This window comes from Salmo trutta, chromosome 31, assembly GCF_901001165.1.
Source record: "Salmo trutta chromosome 31, fSalTru1.1, whole genome shotgun sequence".
NCBI lineage: Eukaryota > Metazoa > Chordata > Actinopteri > Salmoniformes > Salmonidae > Salmo > Salmo trutta.
In genome coordinates, this window is record NC_042987.1 from 19,338,660 (window position 1) to 19,363,069 (window position 24,410).

A 24,410-nucleotide genomic window follows, 5' to 3' on the forward strand; every position below is an offset into this window, starting at 1 on the left:
CAGGAATATTTAGACTTAGGGATGCCACCCGTTAGATAAAATACGGAACGGTTTCGTATTTCACTGACAGGAAAAACGTTTTGTTTTCGAGATGATAGTTTTCGGATTCGACCATATTAAAACCTCTTACATCTAGATGTTCCGCTAGCGGAACGTCTGCTCCAATATCCAATGATGGGCGTGGCGCGAAATACAAATTCCTCTAAAATCCGAAAACTTCAATTTTTCAAACATATGACTATTTTACAGCTATTTAAAGACAAGACTCTCGTTAATCTAACCACACTGTCCGATTTCAAAAAGGCTTTACAGTGAAAGCAAAACATTAGATTATGTCAGCAGAGTACCCAGCCAGAAATAATCAGACACCCATTTTTCAAGCTAGCATATAATGTCACAAAAACCCAGAAGACAGCTAAATGCAGCACTAACCTTTGATGATCTTCATCAGATGACACACCTAGGACATTATGTTATACAATACATGCATGTCTGTTCAATCAAGTTCATAATTATATCAAAAACCAGCTTTTTACATTAGCATGTGACGTTCGGAACTAGCATACCCCCCGCAAACTTCCGGGGAATTCACTAACAATTTACTAAATTACTCACGATAAACGTTCACAAAAAGCAGAACAATTATTTTAAGAATTATAGATACAGAACTCCTCTATGCACTCGATATGTCCGATTTTTAAAATAGCTTTTCGGATGAGGCACATTTTGCAATATTCTAAGTACATAGCCCAGCCATCACGGGCTAGCTATTTAGACACCCACCCAGTTTAGCCTTCACCAAAATCACATTTCATATAAGAAAAATGGTCTTACCTTTCCTGTTCTTCGTCAGAGTGCACTCCCAGGACTTCTACTTCAATAACAAATGTAGGTTTGGTCCCAAATAATCCATCGTTATGTTCCATCAGCGACGTTTTGTTCGTGAGTTCTAGACACTATCAGAATGGTAAATCACGGTCGTGCGCATGGCGTAAAACGTGACCTAAAAATTCTAAATATTCCATTACCGTACTTCGAAGCATGTCAACCGCTGTTTAAAATCAATTTTTATGCAATTTATCTCGTAGAAAAGCGATAATATTCCGACCGGGAATCTGCGTGTCTGTAAACGGAGGGAAAAACAGAAAGGCGCAGTGCCCGCGCCTAAGTCTTTTGTCTGCTGATAGACCACTTAGCAAAAGCTCTCGTGTGTTTCAGCCAGGGCTTTGAATTACGTCATTCAGGTTTTTCCCGGGCTCTGAGAGCCCATTGGAGACGTGGGAAGTGTCACGTAACAGCAGAGATCCCTTGTAATAGATAGAGAGAATCAACAAGGGGAAGAAATGGTCAGACAGGGTACTTCCTGAACAGAATCTTCTCATGTTTTGGCCTGCCAAATGAGTTCTGTTATACTCACAGACACCATTCAAACAGTTTTAGAAACTTTGGAGTGTTTTCTATCCAAAGCTAATTATATGCATATTCTAGTTTCTGGGCAGGACTAATAATCAGATTAAATCGGGTACGTTTTTTATCCAGCCGTGAAAATACTCTCCCCTAGCCATAAGAGGTTAATGACCTAAGGCTCATATTTCTGTGTGTTATTATGTAGAGCAGTCTGACTGAGCGATGGTAGGCAGCAGCAGGCTCGTAAGCGTTCATTCAAACAGCACTTTCGTGCGTTTGCCAGCAGCCCTTCGCAATGCATTGCGCTGTTTATGACTTCAAGCTTGTCAACTCCCAAGATTAGGTTGGTGTAACCGATGTGAAATGGCTAGCTAGTTAGCGGGTGCGCGCTAATAGCGTTTCAAACGTCACTCGCTCTGAGACTTGGAGTAGTTGTTCACCTTGCTCTGCATGGGTAACGCTGCTTCGAGGGTGGTGGTTGTCGATGTGTTCCTGGTTCGAGCCCAGGTAGGAGCGAGGAGAGGGACGGAAGCTATACTGTTACACTGGCAATACTAAAGTGCCTATAAGAACATCCAATAGTTAAAGGTATATGAAATACAAATCGTATAGAGAGAAATAGTCCTATAATAACTACAACCTAAAACTTCTTACCTGGGAATATTGAAGACTCATGTTAAAAGTTACCACCAGCTTTCTTTAGATTTTTTTACATAGCACATATTGCACTTTTACTTTCTTCTCCAACACTTTGTTTTTGCATTATTTAAATCAAATTGAACAGGTTTCATTATTTATGAGGCTAAATAGATTTTATTGATGTATTATATTAAGTTAAAATAAGTGTTCATTCAGTATTGTTGTAATTGTCATTAATACAAATAATAAAAAGAAAAAAACTGGCCTTATTTATTTTTATATTTTTAATCGGTATCGGCTTTTTTTGGTCCTCCAATAATCGGTACCGGCGTTGAAAAATCATAATCGGTCGACCTCTAGTGGTCACAGCAGAAACGGACTGGTTTTCTGATCCACACCGATCCACACCGCTATCTGTAACCAACAGATGCATATCTGTATTCCCAGTCATGTGAAATCCATAGATTAGGGCCTAATGCATTTATTTCAATTGACTGATTTCCTTATATGAACTGTAACTCAGTTCAGTATACATGTCAGTACATACACATAACAAGTAGGTCACATGGGGGAGTTATGCCGTGAGGTTTTGATTTATTTGTTTTTTGAAACCAGGTTTGCTTTTCACTTGCGCTATATGAGATGTAAGGGAGTTCCATGCAGTCATGTCCCTGTAGAATATTGTACGTTTCCTTGAATTTGTTCTGGACATGTTTGAGAATTTTTGCAAGCTGCATACTGTGTACACAAGTTTTATGGTAAGCTAATAGCTGAGTGTACTGTGTGTGTGTGTGTGTGTGTGTGTGTGTGTGTAGGGGAATGCACTGTAAACTCAATCTGTGTTTCAGGGTGCAGACAGGCGCAGTAGCTCACCTTCAATAACTTAATGATGCTCAATGCAGAAATCGCTCCGCCATTTCCTGGCTGCTAAAATTCTAATAGTTCGCCTAATTTCAGTTTGTGACAAAACACGCAACTGTAGTGTATAGAATCATTGTACCATCTAAATCGCTGTGAAATACATTTTCCATAACCAAAAATATTGTATTTTCAGCTGTTTGAAGCTGGTGTACAAACCTGAAAGTTAGACGCAAAAACAAATCTTAAGAACGGGAAGCATAGCAATAGCGCATATTGAACAGATCTACCGCTTCTTAGACTTGCTTTCAGTGAGAATGACAGATCCATAACACCCATTTCTATGTGAATTTGGTCGGGTCGCCCCAAAAGTTACATATTGCAGCTTTAAAGCTGCATCCTCTACCCCTCCCTCCAGTGAGTGGATGAGGGGTCAGGAGCTCAAGGGCTGATGCTGCTCCACTGCCTCCGACAGAGTGCCCAGACTGGACAGGACGGTAACAGGACAGAGTAGGGATGTCCACAACTCACAGGGCTGGAGCAGCTGATTCCCAGGGCACTGCAGACATAGATACCTGCCTGTCTACTACCTGAACCAAAGCTGCCAAGCTCCCTATTGCAGAACAGATAGGCAAATATTCATATAGCGCTGTGTTACACCGATTTGAAGTCAACTCCATGAAAGTGGGACTAGGCAGAGCAGCTTGAGGTCTGTAACTCTGAGGTTTGCAGTAGCATACTGGAAGAGTTGTGGGACTCCAGCATTACCTCCCCACTAGCATGGAGCATGGGGAGGGTTCAAGACAATCAGGTGAGCTCTTCTGTGTGATGAACCGTTAGGAAATAATCAGGCTAGACATATTTGCACATTCGTCTGGTCTGTAGTAAGACGTTTGTTCATTACCACAGCTGTTTCTCTTGTAGTGGAAGTGATTGTTAAGCCATCATGATGTACTTACTGTATGTACAGGTATGTGTTGTCTGTCCTTGTGTATTGTAGTCGTTAATCTGTGGTGCTGGGAGGACCCAGGGTTAAATATAGGGATTTCATTTCTCTGTCTGTGCATCTTACCTTTAGGCTCAGGTGTGTTATGCAGCTTATGAATCTTCCACTGTGGAGGCTTAACAAGTTATAAGTAGATCTCATTGTCATTTATTATCATAGAGGCTGCAATGCTTCACGTACTGTAGTTCCTTGTTAGCAAACTACCTGATGTCGTTGTAGGGAGGGATTTTTCGGCATTTGGTAAACTTTCATGGGACTTTAAATATTGAAAATGTATCTTAAATCAGCCACGTTTTTGTATTTATTTTGTGTACATAGGAGTTAAGATATTCCTAGTTTCTGAGATTCTTACCTTGAAGTTATTCACTTAAGCCATCGGCAATTTGCCAAGTACTACTACTGCAGGTTCAGTGCTGTTCATATCTGTCAATGGAACTAATGTCAATCACGAGGATTATCTCCCAGATTGAATGCATGAACCTGAACCTGTCCACCTCTCTTCTCTACACAGTGTCAGATCCCCATTGTCTAATGTATCGCTGTAGTCTGATACAACTGATTCCTATGCATTCCCTGTGTGTGTGTGTGTAATGAACAGAGCAGACAGCCAGTACATGGTGATGGATGGTTCAACCACTGCCCTTGTCTTCTCTTTGGAAAACTGCCTTGCTTTCCTCAGCCAGCACATTTTACAATAGGCTGGGTGTCTATTGTCTGTAGTGTGTTAGTCTCGCTTTGCCAAACTTATGTTGTTAGACACAGCGACTGTGGTAGACTAATGTAGGGCAAACTAACTATGGCTTGAAAGGAATGAATAGAATCCAATGATTGAGAAATGGTGCTCTTTTCATTGAAACTCTCTTGTGATGTAGCATCACATCTAATTTACAAGGAAGTCTGTAATGGAAATGGATGATGCATTGTGTTGATAAATGGCATCATTGCGAACCTCCTTTATGGAACAGTGTCTGCTCTTAGTTTTGAATACTAGGCTGCACTTTATAATTAGATGGTTCATTATGATGACATTAGACACAATTTCCTTAGTAGTATGACAAACTGGTGAGCACCTCTCGTCTTAGACAGTTGGGGGAGCAATCATGGGAAAATAACATTATCGCAAAGAGAAAGTTGTTTCAAGCTAATTTGACCTTTTGATTATCATACTGTACAGGATGTCTACAGTGCAGACCTTAGTCTCATTGACCAGTGTCATCAGCAGCCTCATCTGGTGCACATGATGGCATTGATTGCTCTGATTCCAGTAGCTTTGTGTGTGCTACCAGCAGGTTGCCTGTCATAACATTTACTCAGCTACAGGGGTGGGAATTCTCTAGTGTGCAATGCTGCTGTTGTTCTATTCCTGATTTCATATCAGATTATTTAAACAGAGATCAGCTCTTTGGCAGTTAAACAGTGAGACGTCTGTCGGTGTAAACAGCCACAGAAGTCTTCAAAGGCACCGCTGGTGCTGACACACTGGAGCAGAACTGAGTACATATGGTAATCTGAGAGGGGAAGGTCATCTGAGGTCCTGAAGGTTACAGACAGTGCTGCTTTTTCAGCCATCGTAGCACAGACATAGGCACAAAATCCCACAGGACACATGGCAATGACAATCAACAAAACTCTGGAGATGATTTATTGACCTGTAGCAGGGCAAAGTGAACAACGGAATATTGGTTGTTTCCTAAGACAAGTATGACTGATGTTAAGTACTTTGGTCAAGTGGAAAAAACTCCCAGGAAATCCATAGTGATTCAAAAGACAAACGTTCAGATTCTTTAGACAACTGCATTTAAGCATTTTTTCACCTGTTTTGAGTCAGTGACACTTTTTTTTGAAATCAGGTGAATACTGATATTGAAACCAATCAGGGAGTGAGAATTCCTAACCCTTTGAAAAATAAGTCCTTTCACCAATCTTTGTCCTTCTATTGCCTTAGAGAAGTTGCCAGTAAGCATAAATACTCTAAAGGTAACCTCATTGCAGAAGAGGTTGTAGCGCTCAAAGGTCTACAAAATCACTGTAATCTTGTAGTTTGCCCTGCTGATAAGGGTGGCACTGTTGTGGTACAAAGTTATGAACAGTATCACATGGCCATTTATGAGTCATTTGAACAATAGAGAATGAAATGTCCCCTTACGTGCAAACCCTACAGATCGTATTGAGATTAACATTGATGCATATATTAAGTGCTTTAGTCCATGGTTGGATTACTGAAAATGACAGATTTCCTCATCACCCCTCACCCAGAATGTGCAGTTTACTATGGCCTACCTAAGAAACTGTCTGACCCTCCACTGAGGCATATAGTCAAATGATAGCCTCACGGAACCCCTATCCCAATTTTGTAGATTTTCTTTTTTCATAAAGTTGGTTCCTCCCCTCCCAGCATTCTTGGGTGACACCAATGATGTGCTAAAGATCCTTGAGAATGTCAAAGTTGAATCTAATGACATACTTGTAACTATGGATGTTAAAATTCTTTATACAAACATCCCCTATGCAGGAGGCCTAGAAGCCCTCTCCCACTATCTAACTTTGATCGGGGAAATCACGATGAGGAGCCACAGTGGCTTGTGGGTCTGCGTACCTGCATCCATCCACCCCTTGCAAGCAAAACATTTTAGCGGCCCTTCTCGTGACAGCGATTTTATCTTTATTTTCTGAATTTTTGTAGTTAATTTCCTGCAAGTCTGCACATTTTTCCATGGGGCAGAGAACATTTAACTTCTTGGGGCTATTTGGGACGTTAGCGTGCCACCCGTGGTGCACCCTATCAACAGCAGGTGCATGTCAAGAGCGGCAAATTTGAAACCTAATAAATGTCAAAATTCAAGTTTTTCAAACATACAACTATCTGACACCCTTTGAAAGATAAACATCTCCTTAATCTAACCACGTTGTCCGATTTCAAAAAGGTTTTACGGGGAAAGCATAAAGTTAGGTTATGTTAGGAGAGTACATTGACAATAGCTGTGCGTACTGTATTGTCAATTCAAAGACAGGCGTCACCAAAACCATAAAATCAGCTAAAATTATGCACTAACCTTTTACAATCTCCATCAGATGACACTCCTAGGACATTATGTTAGACAATGCATGCATTTTTAGTTCTATCAAGTTCATATTTATATCTAAAAACAGCGTTTTACTATGGCGTTGATGTTCAGGAAATCGTTTCCCTCCAATACCGGCAGTCAAGTCATGACAACAAAATAATTAATTAATATTAGAAAACATTGGTAAAATATTATATTGTCATTCAAAGAATTATAGATTTACATCTCTTGAACGCAATGGACTTGCCAGATTTAAAATTAACCTTACTGGGAAATCACACTTTGCAATAATCTGAGCACTGCGCCCAGAAAAATACGCATTGCGATACAGACTAACCGCCATGTTGGAGAGATCTAAAATCGAAAATACTATGTAAATAATCCATTACCTTTGATTCTCTTCATCAGATGTCACTTCCAAAGAATCCCAGGTCCATAACGAATGTAGTTTTGTTCAAAAAAGCTCATAATTTATGTCCAAAAACCTCCGTGTTGTTAGCACATGATCTAAGCCAGCCGGACTTCACTTCACTTCACGAACGGAAAAAATATATTTACGTTCGTTCAAACATGTCAAACGTTGTATCGCATAAATCATTAGGGCCTTTTTTAACCAGAACATGAATAAAATTCAAGGCGGACCATTGGGTTCTCTTTTAAAACGTTTCGGAATGAGAGTACCCACCATCAACTCGCGCGCAAGGTGTCTAATGGGCCATCACCGTTCCAAGGCTCTTCTTCAGTCAGATCTCAGAGTAGAAGACTCAAAACACTTTGTAAAGGCTGGGGACATCTTGTGGAAGCAATAGGAAGTGCCAAAACATTCCTCAGCCCCTTTGTTTTTCAATGGTATAGGCTTAAAGTCAATTCAACACATCAGGTATCCACTTCCTGTCAGAATCTGTCTCAGGGTTTTGCCTGCCAAATGAGTTCTGTTATACTCACAGACACCATTCAAACAGTTTTAGAAACTTTAGGGTATTTTCTATCCATATATAATAAGTATATGCATATTGTAGTTACTGGGTAGGATTAGTAACCAGATTAAATCGGGTACATTTTTTTATCCAGCCGTGAAAATACTGCCCCCTATACCCTAACAGGTTAATAACTAATTGCATGCAATTCTACTCATTTTGCCATGGGGCGTAGAGGAAAAATGTACAGTTTTACAGCTACAAAAATATGAACGCAACACGTAAAGTGTCGGTCCCATATTTACTGAGACGAAATAAAAGATCCCAGTATTCCATATGCACAAAAAGCTTATCTCAGAATTTGTGCACAAATTTGTTTGCATCCTTGTTCGTGAGCATTTCTCCTTTGCCAAGATAATCCATCAACCTGACAGCTGTTGCATATCAGGAAGCTGATTAAACAGTATGATCATTAATAGGGCTGACCCCAACTAAAAACAAATCTTAGTAAACCAAAAGTCGCCTGTTCTTTCGACCAATCAATTGGTCTACATTTTTGACTAGGTATTTTTCCATATACAGTCACACACTGTGTTTTTTAATAAAATCAACTATATGTGCGCAGCTGAACACTGTATGCTGGAAAACACTTGGTTTGTTATTTTTGATAAAAACAAAACCGCTATTCATTAACCCTTTCACACGTACCATCACACAGGTGTGATCATTCTACAGTGGTCCCTGAAGCTTACGATCACACCTGTGTGACTAGAACGCTTATTTAGAATGGCCAGTTTCGAATGACGCAACAATCAGCATTTGAGCTGGCCACTGTTTTTTCAGAAACTATTTACACAAACACAGTCCTTACAAAGTTATGTCCGGAATGTGAGCAGTTTTTATTTTTGGATACTTATGTGAATATCTGAACATTGTATCTATAGCATAACACAATCATCCAAACCGGAAAAATGTAGCCTAAATTTGTCCTAGCGCTAACTGAGGAAATACTGACACAACACAAGCAGTCATATTTTTATAACGCTTGGCTGACATAAAGTAGAATATGAATTAGCTAATAGCAATTACTATGTATAATTAATCACATCACGGGTGAGCTCACCATTGATCGAAATAGAGTAAAACACTTTCTAGAAATCGAAAGTAATCCGACGATGATTAGTTTCAGCGCGCCGCCATGAGTTTGGTCTATTTTATAGTATGCATGTTGAAGGGGTGTGTCGTCTACCATCGTTCACATCCCACCATTCACTTCCTGAAGTTCTCAAAAAATGTGTGGACTCTTAATCACCTCATTTTGTTATAGCATCTTTGGTCCGACAGACGATTACATGAAACCCAGAATGCATTGTATGTCAACAAACATGGCTCCACACATAGCTGGAATTAGCTTAGCTCATCATAATCAGTACAACCTTCATAAAAGTATTTTACACACATAATAAGAAGAATTGGAATACATGATTTATCACTGGGACTTGAAAACATGTGAATAAAACATAAAATATATCAATTACCACACAACATTTTCTGATAGTGATTCAAGTGGCGCGTGCGGGCAGTCATTCACATAACCTCTCACTCCCACTCTGAGCCATTCAGTGTTGTTGTTGTTTATGCATGTAGCTAGTGAGCTAAGCTGTAGCATTAGCAGTGACTTTCAAAAGGAGACAACTCGCATGCGGAAATTCTGGAGCTTTTTTTAAAATTCTGACAATGAGTCTGAGTATGAAAGTCAAGAATCAGATTCTGACAGTGACAGTGAGGAGCTGCCCCCCCAGCCATTGAGAACCCTGAATCTGAGGACCCCTTGTCCACTGACAAAGTCCCAGTTTCCTTTGAAGATGCTGGTGGTGATGGTGGCAGACCGACAGTGGATGAAGTACAGGAGTTCTGTGGTAGCTGGAAGGCCACCAGCCATTTCACCCCTCCTGGCCCTGCTGTTTGCTTTGATGAGTCCCAGTCTGGAGTGCAACGCTCCTTGACATTTCCATCTGAGGCAGAGTGCTTCAAGTTGTTTCTGACAGATGAGCTGGTGGGAGACATAGTAGAGGAGACCAATCGCTATGCCTTGGAGCTACAGGAGAAGAGAGAGCCAGGAATGGGGGGACAACCACAATTAGTGAAATGTATACCTTCCTGGTGACAATCCTCATGGGGATAGTAAAGAAGAACTCCCTAAGAGAATACTAGAGCAGAGATCCTATGTTTGCAACTCCCTTCTTTGCCACCCTCTTTTCCCAAGACCGCTTCCTAGTTCTGCTGTGATGCCTGCATTTCGTCAACAATGCTACTGCCATCCTAAATGACCCGTTATACAAGAAATGTTCTTGCCTGCCTGACAATAGCATTTGGCGTCTTTGTGCCATACAAGGACCTATGCTTTGATGAGTATGGGGGACTTGGGGTGTCCGGGTCCGTGGTGATGACCATGCTGGCTCCTCATCTCAGCAAGGGACACACTTTGTATGTTACAATTGTTACAGCAGTCCCACACTCTTCCAGCATCTGCTCTCCAACAGCACATGGGCCTGTGGCACAGTCCGGTCAAACAGGAAGGGGATGCCTGCATTTGGATGCAGAGAGGGGAGGTGGAGTTGAAGGAGAACGGTCAACAGCTGGCAGTAAAGTGGCATGACAAACAAGACATCAATGTCCTCTCCACTGTCCATACAGCAACCATGTCGGCCACAGGGAAGGTGGACCACCTGATGGGAGAGAGAAACATCAAACCAGAATGCGTGCTTGACTATAACCTCAAAATGGGGGCAGTGGATAAGGCGGACATGATAAACAGCTTTGTGGAATGCACACAACCAAGTGGTATAAGAAGATATTTTTCCATCTGATCGACGCATCCCTCAATGGCCACATAGTTCACTGCCAACTAACAGGTGAGATGATTACTGAACAAGGGATTTTTTGTAATTGGACATACAGTTCACATGCAAATCACATACAGAAACTATTCTAACGTAATAAGACACTCACTTTTATAGAAACACAGCCTGGATTTGAACCAGGGTGTCTGTAGTGACGCCTCTAGCACTGAGATGCTGTGCCTTAGACAGCTGCGCCACTTGGGAGTCATAAGGACAGGGTAGCTTCAAAGTTTAGTTTATTAATTCGACCATTTTTAAAAAACAAGCACACACAACTTGAAAAAGCCATACATGCACATGAGTAAAATCATCAAGGATAACACACAAAGTCTGGGACTTATTTCCATTGTGGTCCTCTTGAGACAATGTGGATAGATAAGATCGAACACAGTTAAACACGGTGTGGTAGTGAAATAATAAAACAAAAATACAGAAGAACATCTATCTCATCACAAAATTCAACACAAGCTAATACTTCTCTGATGCAATTAGCATTGTTTTCCAGAGCTAATATAAGAATGTAGCTAGCTACTAAGGCATTGAGTATAACACCATAAAGGTTATGAAATGAGTAACGTTACCTCTCGTGTCCGCGGTTATAAGGAATATACACACAAATATTATGCTACAGTGGAAACAACATAACATGACATGCAGAACTATTATAACGTAATAAGGCACTTACTTTGATAGAAACGCACACATTTCCAAAGTTATTATTGGTAATGAAAACAACTATGACTGCGATGCGGACAAGAGACGGAAAATGTGAACACGTGTGTACAGGACGGGAGATGCGCAAATGTCTGGAGACTTGAACTGCACTAACAATTGGGAAGTGCTTGGGGAATTTTGTCCGGGTCACAAATGTCAAAAGAATGAATTGGTCTGTAAAAATGACTACTTTTTTTGTGAATGAATGAGGAGGCGGAACACACCACAATTCAAACTGTTCTTAGAAAATAAAAAAACTTGTTTGAAAATAATTTGAAATTGACAAGTTGAAAACAGCCTATAAATAAAAACAGGATGCGTGTCTTGGTTTGAGGGCAGCGCGGATTAAATATACTGTTGCGTAACAATCACATTCTGGAAATGAGAGAACGTTCTAACATCACATGAATAAAAAAAACTCACGCTGGGGTAAAGATATTTGGAACTCACACATGAAAGGGTTAAATATGAATACCAAACCTGTTTTTGCGTGGATTCCGCGACGCGGTTAGCTTTTAAAATCTAGGAAACACTGCTAACCAAACAACAGTGCTAGGTGGCTGTACTACAGAAACGCCGGTCGTCGTCGTGGGAAAGACGCATTGTTAACTTTTTGTAAACAACTGGTTGCAGTGAAGAGCCAACCTGGACACTAAGGACATCTTGAGGGAAATCGATGAGTACCAACAGCTTTATGCAATGGAGGAACAAGATCTGACTACCTCACAAAATAACTGTAACCCCCCCCCCCCCAAAAAAAGAAAGACAGATTCATCTACAGACACGGACGATTTACTTAACATTGAAGTAGAGGCTAGTTCTCTGGCTGAAATCCATGCAGAACTGGAAAAGTTGTGTTAGGAGGTAGCAGGGCTGAGGGGGAGTTTGGCGTTTAGCCAGAGTGAAATTCTCATGCTCCAAGGAGAGAACAAGGCACTCCCAGCCAAGGTAAAAATCCACAATTCCAACATGGATTGTCTATTCAGGGAAAACAGGGTGATGAGGGAGTCGCTACTTGACATACAAAGTCGCGGCATGCGTGAAAATCTAATATTTTCTGGGATTCCTGAAATGGCGCGATCAGAAAATTAATGCAATCCGCCTTGAAACTTCCTCTAGAGACTGTAAACAAGGTGGCTTTCCAACGAGTACACAAACTTGGAGCTCGGAGCGACAAGACCAAGGGTCCCGACTGATCATCGCAAAATTTGAACACTACCAACAAAAGGAGCTGATCAAAAGCAGGGGAAGAGAACTTAAAGGGACCAGATTTGGTCTCTGACCAATTTCCACTGCAGATAAACGAACGTCGCAAGAGTCTGTATCCTGTACAGAGGCAACAGAGGGAGATGGGTAAGCGTGCCTTTCTCATTGTGGACAAACTATATAGATGGACAGCTATTCTGAGACAGCTCCATAACACCATGGCTGTGCTAAATTCTACAGGGACTTCAGGTTACAAAAAAAAGAAAGTATGAGAACTGTAAAAATATCTGAACACTAGGAAGTGGATATGAACACACACGTACTCAATTACATGCCCGCTTACACATATGGACTTAAACATACACACTTGATCTCGCTCTCTCCCCTCTCTCTCCATTGTCGAACTGTTCTATAATTGAATCTGTTTCTTGTTTGTCTGTCTTTGTCTACATGTTTTATATATGTTTACAACAAGCAAGGGGAAGATATCAGATTCGGGACATTGGGGAATAATAACATATTGTATGGGAGGGACACACTACCATTCAAAAGTTTGAGGTCACTTAGAAGTGTCCTTGTTTTTGAAAGAACATTAAAACATTTTTTTTTTTAAAATAACATCAAATTGATCAGAAATACAGTGTAGACATTGTTAATGTTGTAAATGACTATTGTAGCTGGAAACGGCAGATTTTTAATGGAATATCTACATAGGCGTACAGAGGCCCATTATCAGCAACCATCACTCCTGTGTTCCAATGGCACGTTGTGTTAGCTAATCCAAGTTGATCATTTTAAAAGGCTAATTGATCATTAGAAACCCTTTTGCAATTATGTTGGCACAGCTGAAAACTGTTGTTCTGATTAAGAAGCAATACAACTGGCCTTCTTTAGACTAGTTGAGTATCTGGAGCATCAGCATTTGTGGATTCGATTACAGGGTCAACATGACCAGCAACAAAGAACTTTCTGCTGAAACTAGTCAGTCTATTCTTGTTCTGAGAAAGGAAGGCTATTCCATGCGAGAAATTGCCAAGAAACTGAAGATCTCATACAATGCTGTGAATTACCATACAGTGTGTGCCATTTGCACACACTGTATATAGACTTTGTTTTTTTTCTATTGTGTTATTGACTATGCTTGTTTATTCCATGTGTAACTCTGTGTTGTTGTTTGTCGCACTGCTTTGCTTTATCTTGGCCAGGTCGCAGTTGTAAATGAGAACTTGTTCTCAACTAGCCTATTTGGTTAAATAAAGGTGAAATAAAAATAAATTACTCCCTTCACAGAACAGCGCAAACTGGCTTTAACCTCTCTAGGGCAGGTGGCACCAATTCGTCCCACCTACGTAACAGCCAGTTGAATCCTTTGGCGCGATTTTCAAATACCTTAAATGCTATTACTTCAATTTCTCAAACATATGACTATTTTACAGCTATTTAAAGACAAGACTCTCGTTAATCTAACCACACTGTCCGATTTCAAAAAGGCTTTACAACGAAAGCAAAACATTAGATTATGTCAACATAGTACCCAGCCAGAAATAATCAGACACCCATTTTTCAAGCTAGCATATAATGTCACAAAAACCCAGAAGACAGCTAAATGCAGCACTAACCTTTGATGATCTTCATCAGATGACACACCTAGGACATTATGTTATACAATACATGCATGTTTTGTTCAATCAAGTTCATATTTATATCAAAAACCAGCTTTTTACATTAGCATGTGACGTTCAGAACTAGCATACCCCCCGCAAACTTCCGGCGAATTTACTAACAATTTACTAAATTACTCACGATAAACGTTCACAAAAAGCATAACAATTATTTTAAGAATTATAGATACAGAACTCCTCTATGCACTCGATATGTCCGATTTTTAAAATAGCTTTTCGGTGAAAGCACATTTTGCAATATTCTAAGTAGATAGCCCAGCATCACAGGGCTAGCTATTTAGACACCCAGCAAGTTTAGCACTCACCAAAGTCAGATTTACTATTAGAAAAGTTTGATTACCTTTCCTGTTCTTCGTCAGAATGCACTCCCAGGACTTCTACTTCAATAACAAATGTAGGTTTGGTCCAAAATAATCCATAGTTATGTTCCATCGGCGGCGTTTTGTTCGTGCGTTCAAGACACTATTCCATTACCGTACTTCGAAGCATGTCAACCGCTGTTTAAAATCAATTTTTATGCAATTTTTCTCGTAAAAAAACGATAATATTCCGACCGGGAATCTGCAATTAAGTAAACAGCCGAAAGAAAATACAGCATGGGGTCGAATCGGGCACGCACCTAATTCCTTTGTCCTCTTATCGGCCACTTGGCAAAGGCGATTGTGTTTCAGCCTGGGGCTGCCTCGTCATCGTTCAGCTTTTTCCCGGGCTCTGAGAGCCTATGGAAGCCGTAGGAAGTGTCACGTTACAGCTAAGATCCCCACTCTTCAATAAACAGAGACAAGAAGAACAACTCCTTGTCAGACAGGCCACTTCCTGCATGAAACCTTCTCAGGTTTTTGCCTGCCATATGAGTTCTGTTATACTCACAGACACCATTCAAACAGTTTTAGAAACTTTAGGGTGTTTTCTATCCAAAGCCAATAATTATATGCATATTCTAGTTACTGGGCAGGAGTAGTAACCAGATTAAATCGGGTACGTTTTTTATCCGGCCGTGTAAATACTGCCCCCTAGCCCTAACAGGTTAACCAGAATAGAAAGAGTGGGAGGCCCCTGTGCACAACTGAGCAAGAGGACAAGTACATTAGTGTCTAGTTTTGAGAAACAGACGCCTCACAAGTCCTCAACTGGCAGCTTCATTAAATAGTACCCGCAAAACACCAGTCTCAACATCAACAGTGAAGAGGCGACTCCAGGATGCTGGCCTTCTAGGCAGAGTTGCAAAGAAAAAGACATATCTCAGACTGGCCAATAAAAATAAAAGATTAAGGTGGGCAAAATAACACAGACACTGGACAGAGGAACTCTGCCTAGAAGGCCAGCATGTTTTTCTTAGAAATGTCATTTAAAAAAAAAAAATAATAATAAATTATGTGGCCCCAAACTTTTGAACGGTAGTGTATGTCGTGTAGAAATCCGAAGAGGGTGGCCAGCAGAGATAGGTGGGAGGGGCTGATGGTTGGGATGTGGAATTGGAGACAAGTGGGAGTGGAGTTGATGGGTGGGAGATTTGAATGATGGTCAAAGAAAAAAATAAATAAAGTAAAAATAAAACATAAAATGTACATTTGAATGACACTGAGGGGCAGTGTTTTTACAGCTAATGCCGGTTTGCCTGAGGCTGATGCCGTGCAGGTGTTTGTACACATGCATATACACACACTCTCATTCAATACACACATACACGGACACACACACGTTAATACTGCCAGACATGCAATCAAACATATACAGTTGGCCTTGCTGTTATGATTTTACTTGTCCTTGATGTCCTTATTTTTTTTTTTTTTGTTTCTGTTTTCCTTTTTCTTTTTTCTCTTTAGTTAATTTTGTTGGTGCATGGGGGGGATTAAAAACCATGTAAAAAAAAATATATATATCCTTTGGGACTGTGGGAGGGGTCTCAGATGGTTGAGGGGCAGCTCTTGGGGAACTGTGGGGGGATCTTGGAGGGTTCAGGTCCCCGTTTTTGGCCTTGTGGGAGATATGTCGACGTGCCCTTGAGCAGGGCATTGACCCTGGATGCTTCTGTGTGTTGCTCTGAATGGGAGTCTGTTGGATGACTGGTGTGGTGTAGTTGTTGCACGGCTTCACTGCAAGTATATTGTATGTTTTGGATATTAAAAAATAAATAAAATACTATTCAAAATAGCCTACATAAAGCCAACAAATAAAAACATTGCAGCTTGCAGGTAGAAAATATCCTGATAAAAATAAATGTTCTATAAATCACATTGGCTACACATGGCCTCTATGCAATGAACTTGAAACATTGTATTAACTTGGGTCCAGCCCTGAAGATTGTCCAAGCAAACATGCAACATTGTATAAAATTCTCTAGGCCCTCAGAGTTTCCTGCTCCAGTGAGCTCGGGACAGACAGAGCTGTAGGCTATTTCTGCAAGGGATAAGAAGCAGTGCTTGACTTGGGCAGGAGCTCACTGGAGCTGAGTACCGGCACCACAGATTTTCTACTACTTCAGCTCCTGTTCCTCTTTATAGAATATAGTATTGTGGAGCTCCTGCACCCAAATATAAACAGTACCAGCATCCAAAATGAGTACCAAAACCCATTTCAGTCCAAGTCAAGCACTGATAAGTTATCAGGTAGGCCTATTTTAAAACCTTTCCACTGGATCAGCGTGTGATGTTTTTCCCTTTCACGTAAGTGGTTATCGAAAGGTAGAGAGCTGGAAAGATTTTTCAAATGCAGTGAGGAACTATTGTAATTCTCAATAGTTGTAAAAACAGACTTTGTTTGCTTGGTGTTTGAGGTGATGCATTAAGCCAATCAGAAATACCATCTGATCCCCAAATAGGCACATTTATACAGTGTATTCAAACCCATTGACTTTTCCCCCCAAAAATTACGTTACAGCCTTTTTCTAAAATGTGTTATTGTTTTTTTCCCCTCATCAATCTACACACAATAACCCATAATGACAAAGCGAAAACCGATTTATTTTTTTATAGACATTTTAGCACATTTATTAAAAATAGAAAAAGGAAATATTACATTTACATAATTATTCAGACCCTTTACTCAGTACTTTGTGGAAGCACCATTGGCAGCGATTACAGCCTCGAGTCTTCTTCCGTATGCCGCTGCAAGCTTGGCACACCTGTATTTGCGGAGTTTCTCCCATTCTTCTCTCCAGAGATGTTCGATCGGGTTCAAGTCTGGGCTCTGGCTGGGCCACTCAAAGACATTCAGAGACTTGTCCCAAAGCCATTCCTATATTGTCTTGGCTGTGTGCTTAGGGTAGTTGTCCTGTTGGAAGGGGAACCTTCAACCCAGTTCCTGAGCGCTCTCCCAGTCCCTGCCGCTGAAAGACATCCCCACAGCATGATGCTGCCACCACCATGCTTCACTGTAGGGATGGAGCCAGGTCTCCTCCCGATGTGACACTTGGCATTCAGGCCAGAGTTAAATCTTGGTTTCATCAAACCAGAGAATCTTGTTTCTCATGGGCTGAGAGTCTTTAGGTGCCTTTTGGCAAACTCCAAGCAGGCTGTCATGTGCTTTTACTGAGGAGTGGCTTCTGTCTGGCCACTCAACCACGAAGGCCTGATTGGTGGAGTGCTGCAGAGATGGTTGTTCTTCTGGAAGTTTCTCCCATCTCCACAGAGGAACTCTGGAGCTCTGTCAGAGTGACCATCGGATTCTTGGTCACCTCCTTGACAAGGCCCTTCTCCCCTGATTGCTCAGTTTGGCTGGGTGGCCAGCTCTGTGAAGAGTCTTGGTGGTTCCAAACTTCTTCCATTTAAGAATGATGGAGGCCGTTGTCTTCTTGGGAACATTCAATGCTGCAGAAATGTTTTGGTACCCTTCACCAGATCTGTGCCTCGACACAATCCTGTCTTGGTGCTCTACGGACAATTCCTTTGACCTCATGCCTTGGTTTTTGCTCTGGCATGTACTGTCAACTGTGGGACCTTAAATAGACAGGTGTGTGCCTTTCCAAATCCTGTACAATCAATTGAATTTACCACAAGTGGACTCCAATCAAGTTGTAGAAAGATCTCAAGGATGATCAATGGAAACAGGATGCACCTGAGCTCAATTTCGAGACTCATCGCAAAGGGTCTGAATATTTATGTAAATTAGGTATTTCTGTTAGGGATGCATCGATATGAACTTTTTTGGCCAATACCGATATCCAATATTTTCCTTGTCAAAAAAATCTGATACAGATATTTAAAATTTTAGCTAACTTTTTTTAAACATTTTAGTACAGTTAAACAGTTGAAAAACACACGCTGACCCCAAAAATGATTTTGTTGGCATTTATGCATGTCCCCATTACCAGTAAAACATAAACAAAACCTATTTCTTTCACTTACTTTCTGTGCTGTTTAGTAGTGCATTTGTTTAATTCTCAACCAGGATTTCATTATACATGTCTAGCAGTGAAGTTTCAGCTCTGCTTGTCCGTGGCCTCTTCTTTCGTGGGTCCTCTTCCTCGGTACGCACTGTCACTGTGTCTGTTTCCATCTTGTCCAGCTGTGTCTAACATTTCACGTAAACCCTGTTTTGTTTTTTTGTCTGCATCAAAGAAGCGATCCTTGTACCTAGCATCGAGCGTGGTGGCGACACAGTAAAGAGGTTCAGAGAGAATGCCACCGGCTCGCTCACAGCCTCTAGTAAATCAAATCAAATTTTATTGGTCACATACAAGTGATTAACATGTTATTGCGGGTGTAGCGAAATGCTTGTGCTTCTAGCTCCGACAGTGCAGAAATATCTAACAAATTACATAACATATACACACATCTAAGTATGAATGAATTAAGACTATATACATATGGACAGGCGATTTCAGAGCGGAACGGACTAAGATGTATAGAATACAGTATATACATATGAGATGAGTAATGCAAAATATGTAAACATTATTAAAGTGACTAGTGTTCCATTCCTTAAAGTGGCCAGTGATTTCTGGTCTATGCTTATAGGCAGCAGCCTCTAATGTGCTTGTGATGGCTATTTAACAGAATTTAACGTTCTGATGGCCTTGAGATAGAAGCTCTTTCTCAGTCTCTCGGTCCCAGCTTTGATGTACCTGTACTGACCTCGCCTTCTGGATGATAGCGGGGTGAACAGGCAGTGGCTCAGGTGGTTGATGTCCTTGATCTTTTTGACCTTCCTGTGACATCGTGTACTGTAGATGTCCTGGAGGGCAGGCAGTGTGATCCTGGTGATGCGTTGGGCAGACCGCATCACCCACTAGAGAGCCTTGCGGTTGCGAGTGGTACAGTTGCCATACCAGGCGGTGATACAGCTCTACAGGATGCTTTAAATTGTGCGTCTGGAAAAGTTTGTCAGAGTTTTAGGTGACAAGCCCAATTTCTTTAGTCTCCTGGGGTTGAAGAGGCACTGTTGCGCCTGCTTCACCACACTCTGTGTGGGTAGTAAAGTACTTTTGCAAGTTTTAACCCTACGGGTTTTGTGGTATTGAAAGATACAAACGTTGCATATGGCCTTTTTGTTATCTTCCTTTGAAACTTCAAAATAGATCCACACAGCAGACGTGGGCTAGGTTAGGAATGCTGTGTTGCATGTGTAGCGCTGTATTTGTCGTGGCGTCATTACATCCATCTATCTACGTTATATTGGTATGCACGTCAGCTTTGACATCGGTTTTGCACATCGCTGATAAACTAGACATCGGGCCGATGTTGGCACTTTTAGCTAATATCGGCCTATTCCGATATGCTTACTGATTTTTATATCGTGCATCTATAGTTTAAAAAAAAAAAAAAAGCAACAATTTCTCAACCTGTTTTATGGTTTATTGTGTTAAGATTGAGGAAATCAGTTTTAGAGAAAAGCTGTAACAAAATGTGGAAAAAGTCAAGGGGTCTGAATACTTTCTCACTGTATGCCTACATTTGCGCGCAGGCCATGTAGCCTTTCGGCCTACTTCTATGCGTGTGCGTCCTTACTCAACATTAACAGGAGCGCTCAAACAAAAGACAATTCGCTAAATTGACAAAACTCATAAATGGAGTGAAATTAACAAACTTGTTTCTTGCAACATTTTCCAGAGTGCACAACCTATGCTACAATTTATCCACTCCTGAAATGATAATGGGAGTCCTGGAATAATAATACTGAATGCATTAACAGAAATGACTCTAACCAAAGTAACCAACATTGTAGATTAGGAATGAACAGTAAATGTACTACTGGTGATATATGTAATGGAGAATTGAAATAACACTAACGATCAAACGCGAACAATTCACACAATGAAGTTATGAAACAATGAATGTGAAAAAATTGGCGGGAGAGAGCGCATTCTGGAGAGAGAAGTGCATTGTGCATCTGGGCGCGTGGTCAATCCGACATCTGCATTGGCCATGCAGCATTTACGGTGATACGGCCTCAGCAGAAGTCGGGGCATTCATACTTCTTGCGCTTTGCGACGCAGTGCAGAGCTTTTGTCAAGGAGGTGAGTTTGTGTTTTCTCCAGGATGTACCGCCCCCACCTACAATCAACCAATCATGTCAATGCGGAGCTATACAGAGGCCTGTGCATTGTTTCAAAATCTGGAAAGCGCATGTCGATGCGGTATGGAGCTCGATTTGGCCTTTGCATGCCTCTGGAGGCTCCGCAATTGTCACACTCTCCATATGGAGGCTCCAACCACATTTTTGGATCAAGCATAAATTGGCTTTTAGTCTAGGCTTCCACAAGGGATTAGTTCACTGAGATGGGCGCAAATATATATTTGTTACTGCTCGACTAAAACAATCTCGGTCGACCAACAGCCTAACAACCAAACAATCGACCAGTCGACTAATTGGGGTCAGCCCTAATCATTACACTGGTGCGCCTTGTGCTGGGGACAATAAAAGACCACTGTAAAGTGTGCCGTTTTGTCACACAGCACAATGCCGCAGATGTCTCAAGTTTTGAGGGAGTGTGCAATTGGCATGCTGACTGCAGGAATGTCCACCAGAGCTGTTGCCTGAGATTTGAATGTTTATTGCTCTACCATAAGCCGCCTCCAACGTCGTTTTAGAGAATTTGGCAGTACATCCAAACGGCCTCACAACTGCAGAGCATGTGTATGTAGTTTTGTGGGCAAGCGGTTTCCTGATGTCAATGTTGTGAACAGAGTGCCCCATGGTGGCGGTGGGGCTATGGTATGGGCAGGCGTAAGCTACGGACAGCGAACACAATTGCATTTTATCGATGGCGATTTGAATGCACAGAAATACCGTGACGAGATCCTGAGGCCCATTTGTGAGGCCAGTTTTTTTTTGTTGAAGGATATCTTGCCAGTCATGTGAAATCCATAGATTAGGGCATTCTAGGGCCTAATGAATGTATTTCAATTAACTAATTTCCTTTTTTTCCCCCCCCTTATTATTAGCCCAGAATTCTTTGGGCGTTATTACATACAGCCAGAAATAACTTTTGGATGTCAGAACGACGGTAACTCACCAGCATTGCGACCAGGAATACGACTTTCCCAAATTAGATCCTTTGTTCGTACCTACCAGGGTAATTGAAGTTATTTTGAGGTTATTTTGAGGTATTTGGAGTGGACTTCTTGTCTGACTCAGGAGGCGAGCACACCATCCACCGCTTCCGAGTATATTACTCGCTAATGTTCAGTCTCTGGATAATGAAGTCGATGAGCTCAGGGCAAGGATATCCTTCCAGATAGACATCAGGGATTGTAACACACTTTGTTTCACGGAAACATGGCTTTCTTAACCACTCATGGTATGATTGTAATAACATACAGAAACTCAAGTCCTTTTGTTTAGAGGCTAGTTAAGGATCATATCACCTCTACCTTACATGACACTCTAGACCCACTTCAATTTGCTTACCGCCCCAATAGATCCACAGACGATGCCATCGCACTGCACAATGCCCCTCTTCCTTGCTGAGCGGCCTTTCAGGTTATGCCAATATAGGACTCGTTTTACTGTGGATATAGATACTTTTGTACCCGTTTCCTCCAGCATCTTCACAACGTCCTTTGCTGCTGTTCTGGGATTGATTTGCACTTCTCACACCAAAGTACGTTCATCTCTAGGAGACAGAATGCATCTCCTTCCTGAGCGGTATGACGGCTGCGTGTTCCCATGGTGTTTATACTTGCCTACTAATGTTTGTACAGATGAACGTGGTACCTTCAGGCGTTTGGAAATTGCTCCCAAGGATGAACCAGACTTGTGGTGGTCTCCAATTGTTTTGTTTTTTTAGGTCTTGGCTGATTTATTTTGATTTTCCCATGATGTCAAGCAAAGAGGCACTGAGTTGGAAGATGGACCTTGAAATACATCCACAGGTACACCTCCAATTGACCCAAATGATGTCAATTAGTGTATCAGAAGCTTCTAAAGTCATGACATCATTTTCTGGAATTTTCCAAGCTGTTTAAAGGCACAGTCAATTTAGTGTTTGTAAACTTCTGACCCACTGGAATTGTGATACAGTGACTTATAAGTGAAATAATCTGTCTATAAACAATTGTTGTAAAAATGACTTGTCATGCACAAAGTAGATGTCCTAACCGACTTGCCAGAACTATAGTTTGTTAACAAGAAATTTGTGGAGTGGTTGAAAAACGAGTTTTAATGACTCCAACCTAAGTGTATGTAAACTTCTGACTTTAACTGTAAGTGTGTTTAAAACCAATTACTTGTAGACTTTTTTTACTCAAGTAGTGTTTTCTTGGGTGACTTTCACTTTTACCTTAATAGATAATGACTCTAGTATCTTTACGTTTACTGAAGTATGACAATTGAGTACTTTTTCCACCACTGTACGAGAGTGCCAGTCATGGCTCAGCCTCAACCTTAAAATTCTGGGGAATTGAGAAAGTTTCTCTTATCTCCAGAGGGGGCAATATTGTGAAGAAATTGTTAGAGACTTTGGCTCAACTGCTTAGATTGCATCAAGCCAAAGGGTCTGAATGAAGAGCTCTCTTTCTCATCTTTTTTGTAAATGCGTTTTTTTTAGTTTGTCTCTTTTGTTATTTAAGTGGAATGTATATGTAGAAATCTTGAATGATGTTCATACTCTTGTATGAATAACCTGTTTAGTTGCTACTCCTGACAGTGTTGACATTATTGACATGTTTGATTGACATGACAAGTGGGACACTCCAACGCAAGGGTATATTGGTGACTCCAACCCTTTTCCTACTCAAGGCTCTGATGAAAGTGATTCATGCTGAAACGTATGCCTATTGTTTGTTTGTTTGTCCCATCAATAAATATATAAGATTTATGCAGAAACAGAATGCTCCTTTTTCTTTATTCTCCTTCTTAGTCACCAGTTGAAGTATCCTGGGGTAAGGAATGTTTTTTTGGGATTTTGAAGTCCCTCAGTCGAGCACTTGATTCCCCTTTTGTGAGCTGAAGCGTGTTTGGGTATCCGTTTTTTCCATTGTACAGTAGAGGTTTGTTTTATCTTACGCTATCACGTTTTCTGTTGTCTCCCAGGAGATAACACTCCCAGAGAGAGCAGCCCTTTCATCAACAACACTGACCATGACCGAGGAAACTACTACGATGGCAAGAACATGGCTCTCTTTGAGGTATACCACATGTCAATGCTTTTGATATTATAATGTAATTAATTACCACATAAATGTAATGCCACTTAATCTAAAGTGGGAGCTAAATGCTTACCTGGATTATGTTGTTGTAGACTACATATCATCCAAACATCTGTGTTTGTTTGTTGTATACTTGGATGTCTTCAATGCCATGGTGTTCTGATTTCAATGTCGTCGTGTCCTTATTGACAGGAAGAGATTGAGAGCAACCCCATGGTGTCCTCTCTCCTCAACAAGCTGGCCAACTACACCAACCTCACCCAGGGCGTCACTGAGCACGAGGAGTACGAGAATGAGGAGGGGGTCACAAAGATTACAGTCAAGGTACTACAGTATGACCGTTGTCATCCCAGTGGGTACTTTGTGGGAGACGTTGCTAAAGAGGTACGGTAGAAGACAGACATTGTATTAACTCTCAATCCA

General features: G+C 41.1%; 1 protein-coding gene across 2 annotated transcripts in view; it reads left to right on the forward strand.

Moving 5' to 3' along the window:
- Positions 1-24,410, forward strand: part of LOC115169691 (solute carrier family 12 member 7) — an 85,382-nt gene that overhangs the window by 31,823 nt on the left and 29,149 nt on the right. For both annotated transcript variants that reach the window (XM_029725581.1, XM_029725580.1), the window contains exons 2-3: positions 23,872-23,966; positions 24,180-24,311. In XM_029725581.1, coding sequence (XP_029581441.1) covers positions 23,872-23,966; positions 24,180-24,311 — 227 coding nt within the window. The remainder of the gene's footprint in view (positions 1-23,871; positions 23,967-24,179; positions 24,312-24,410) is intronic.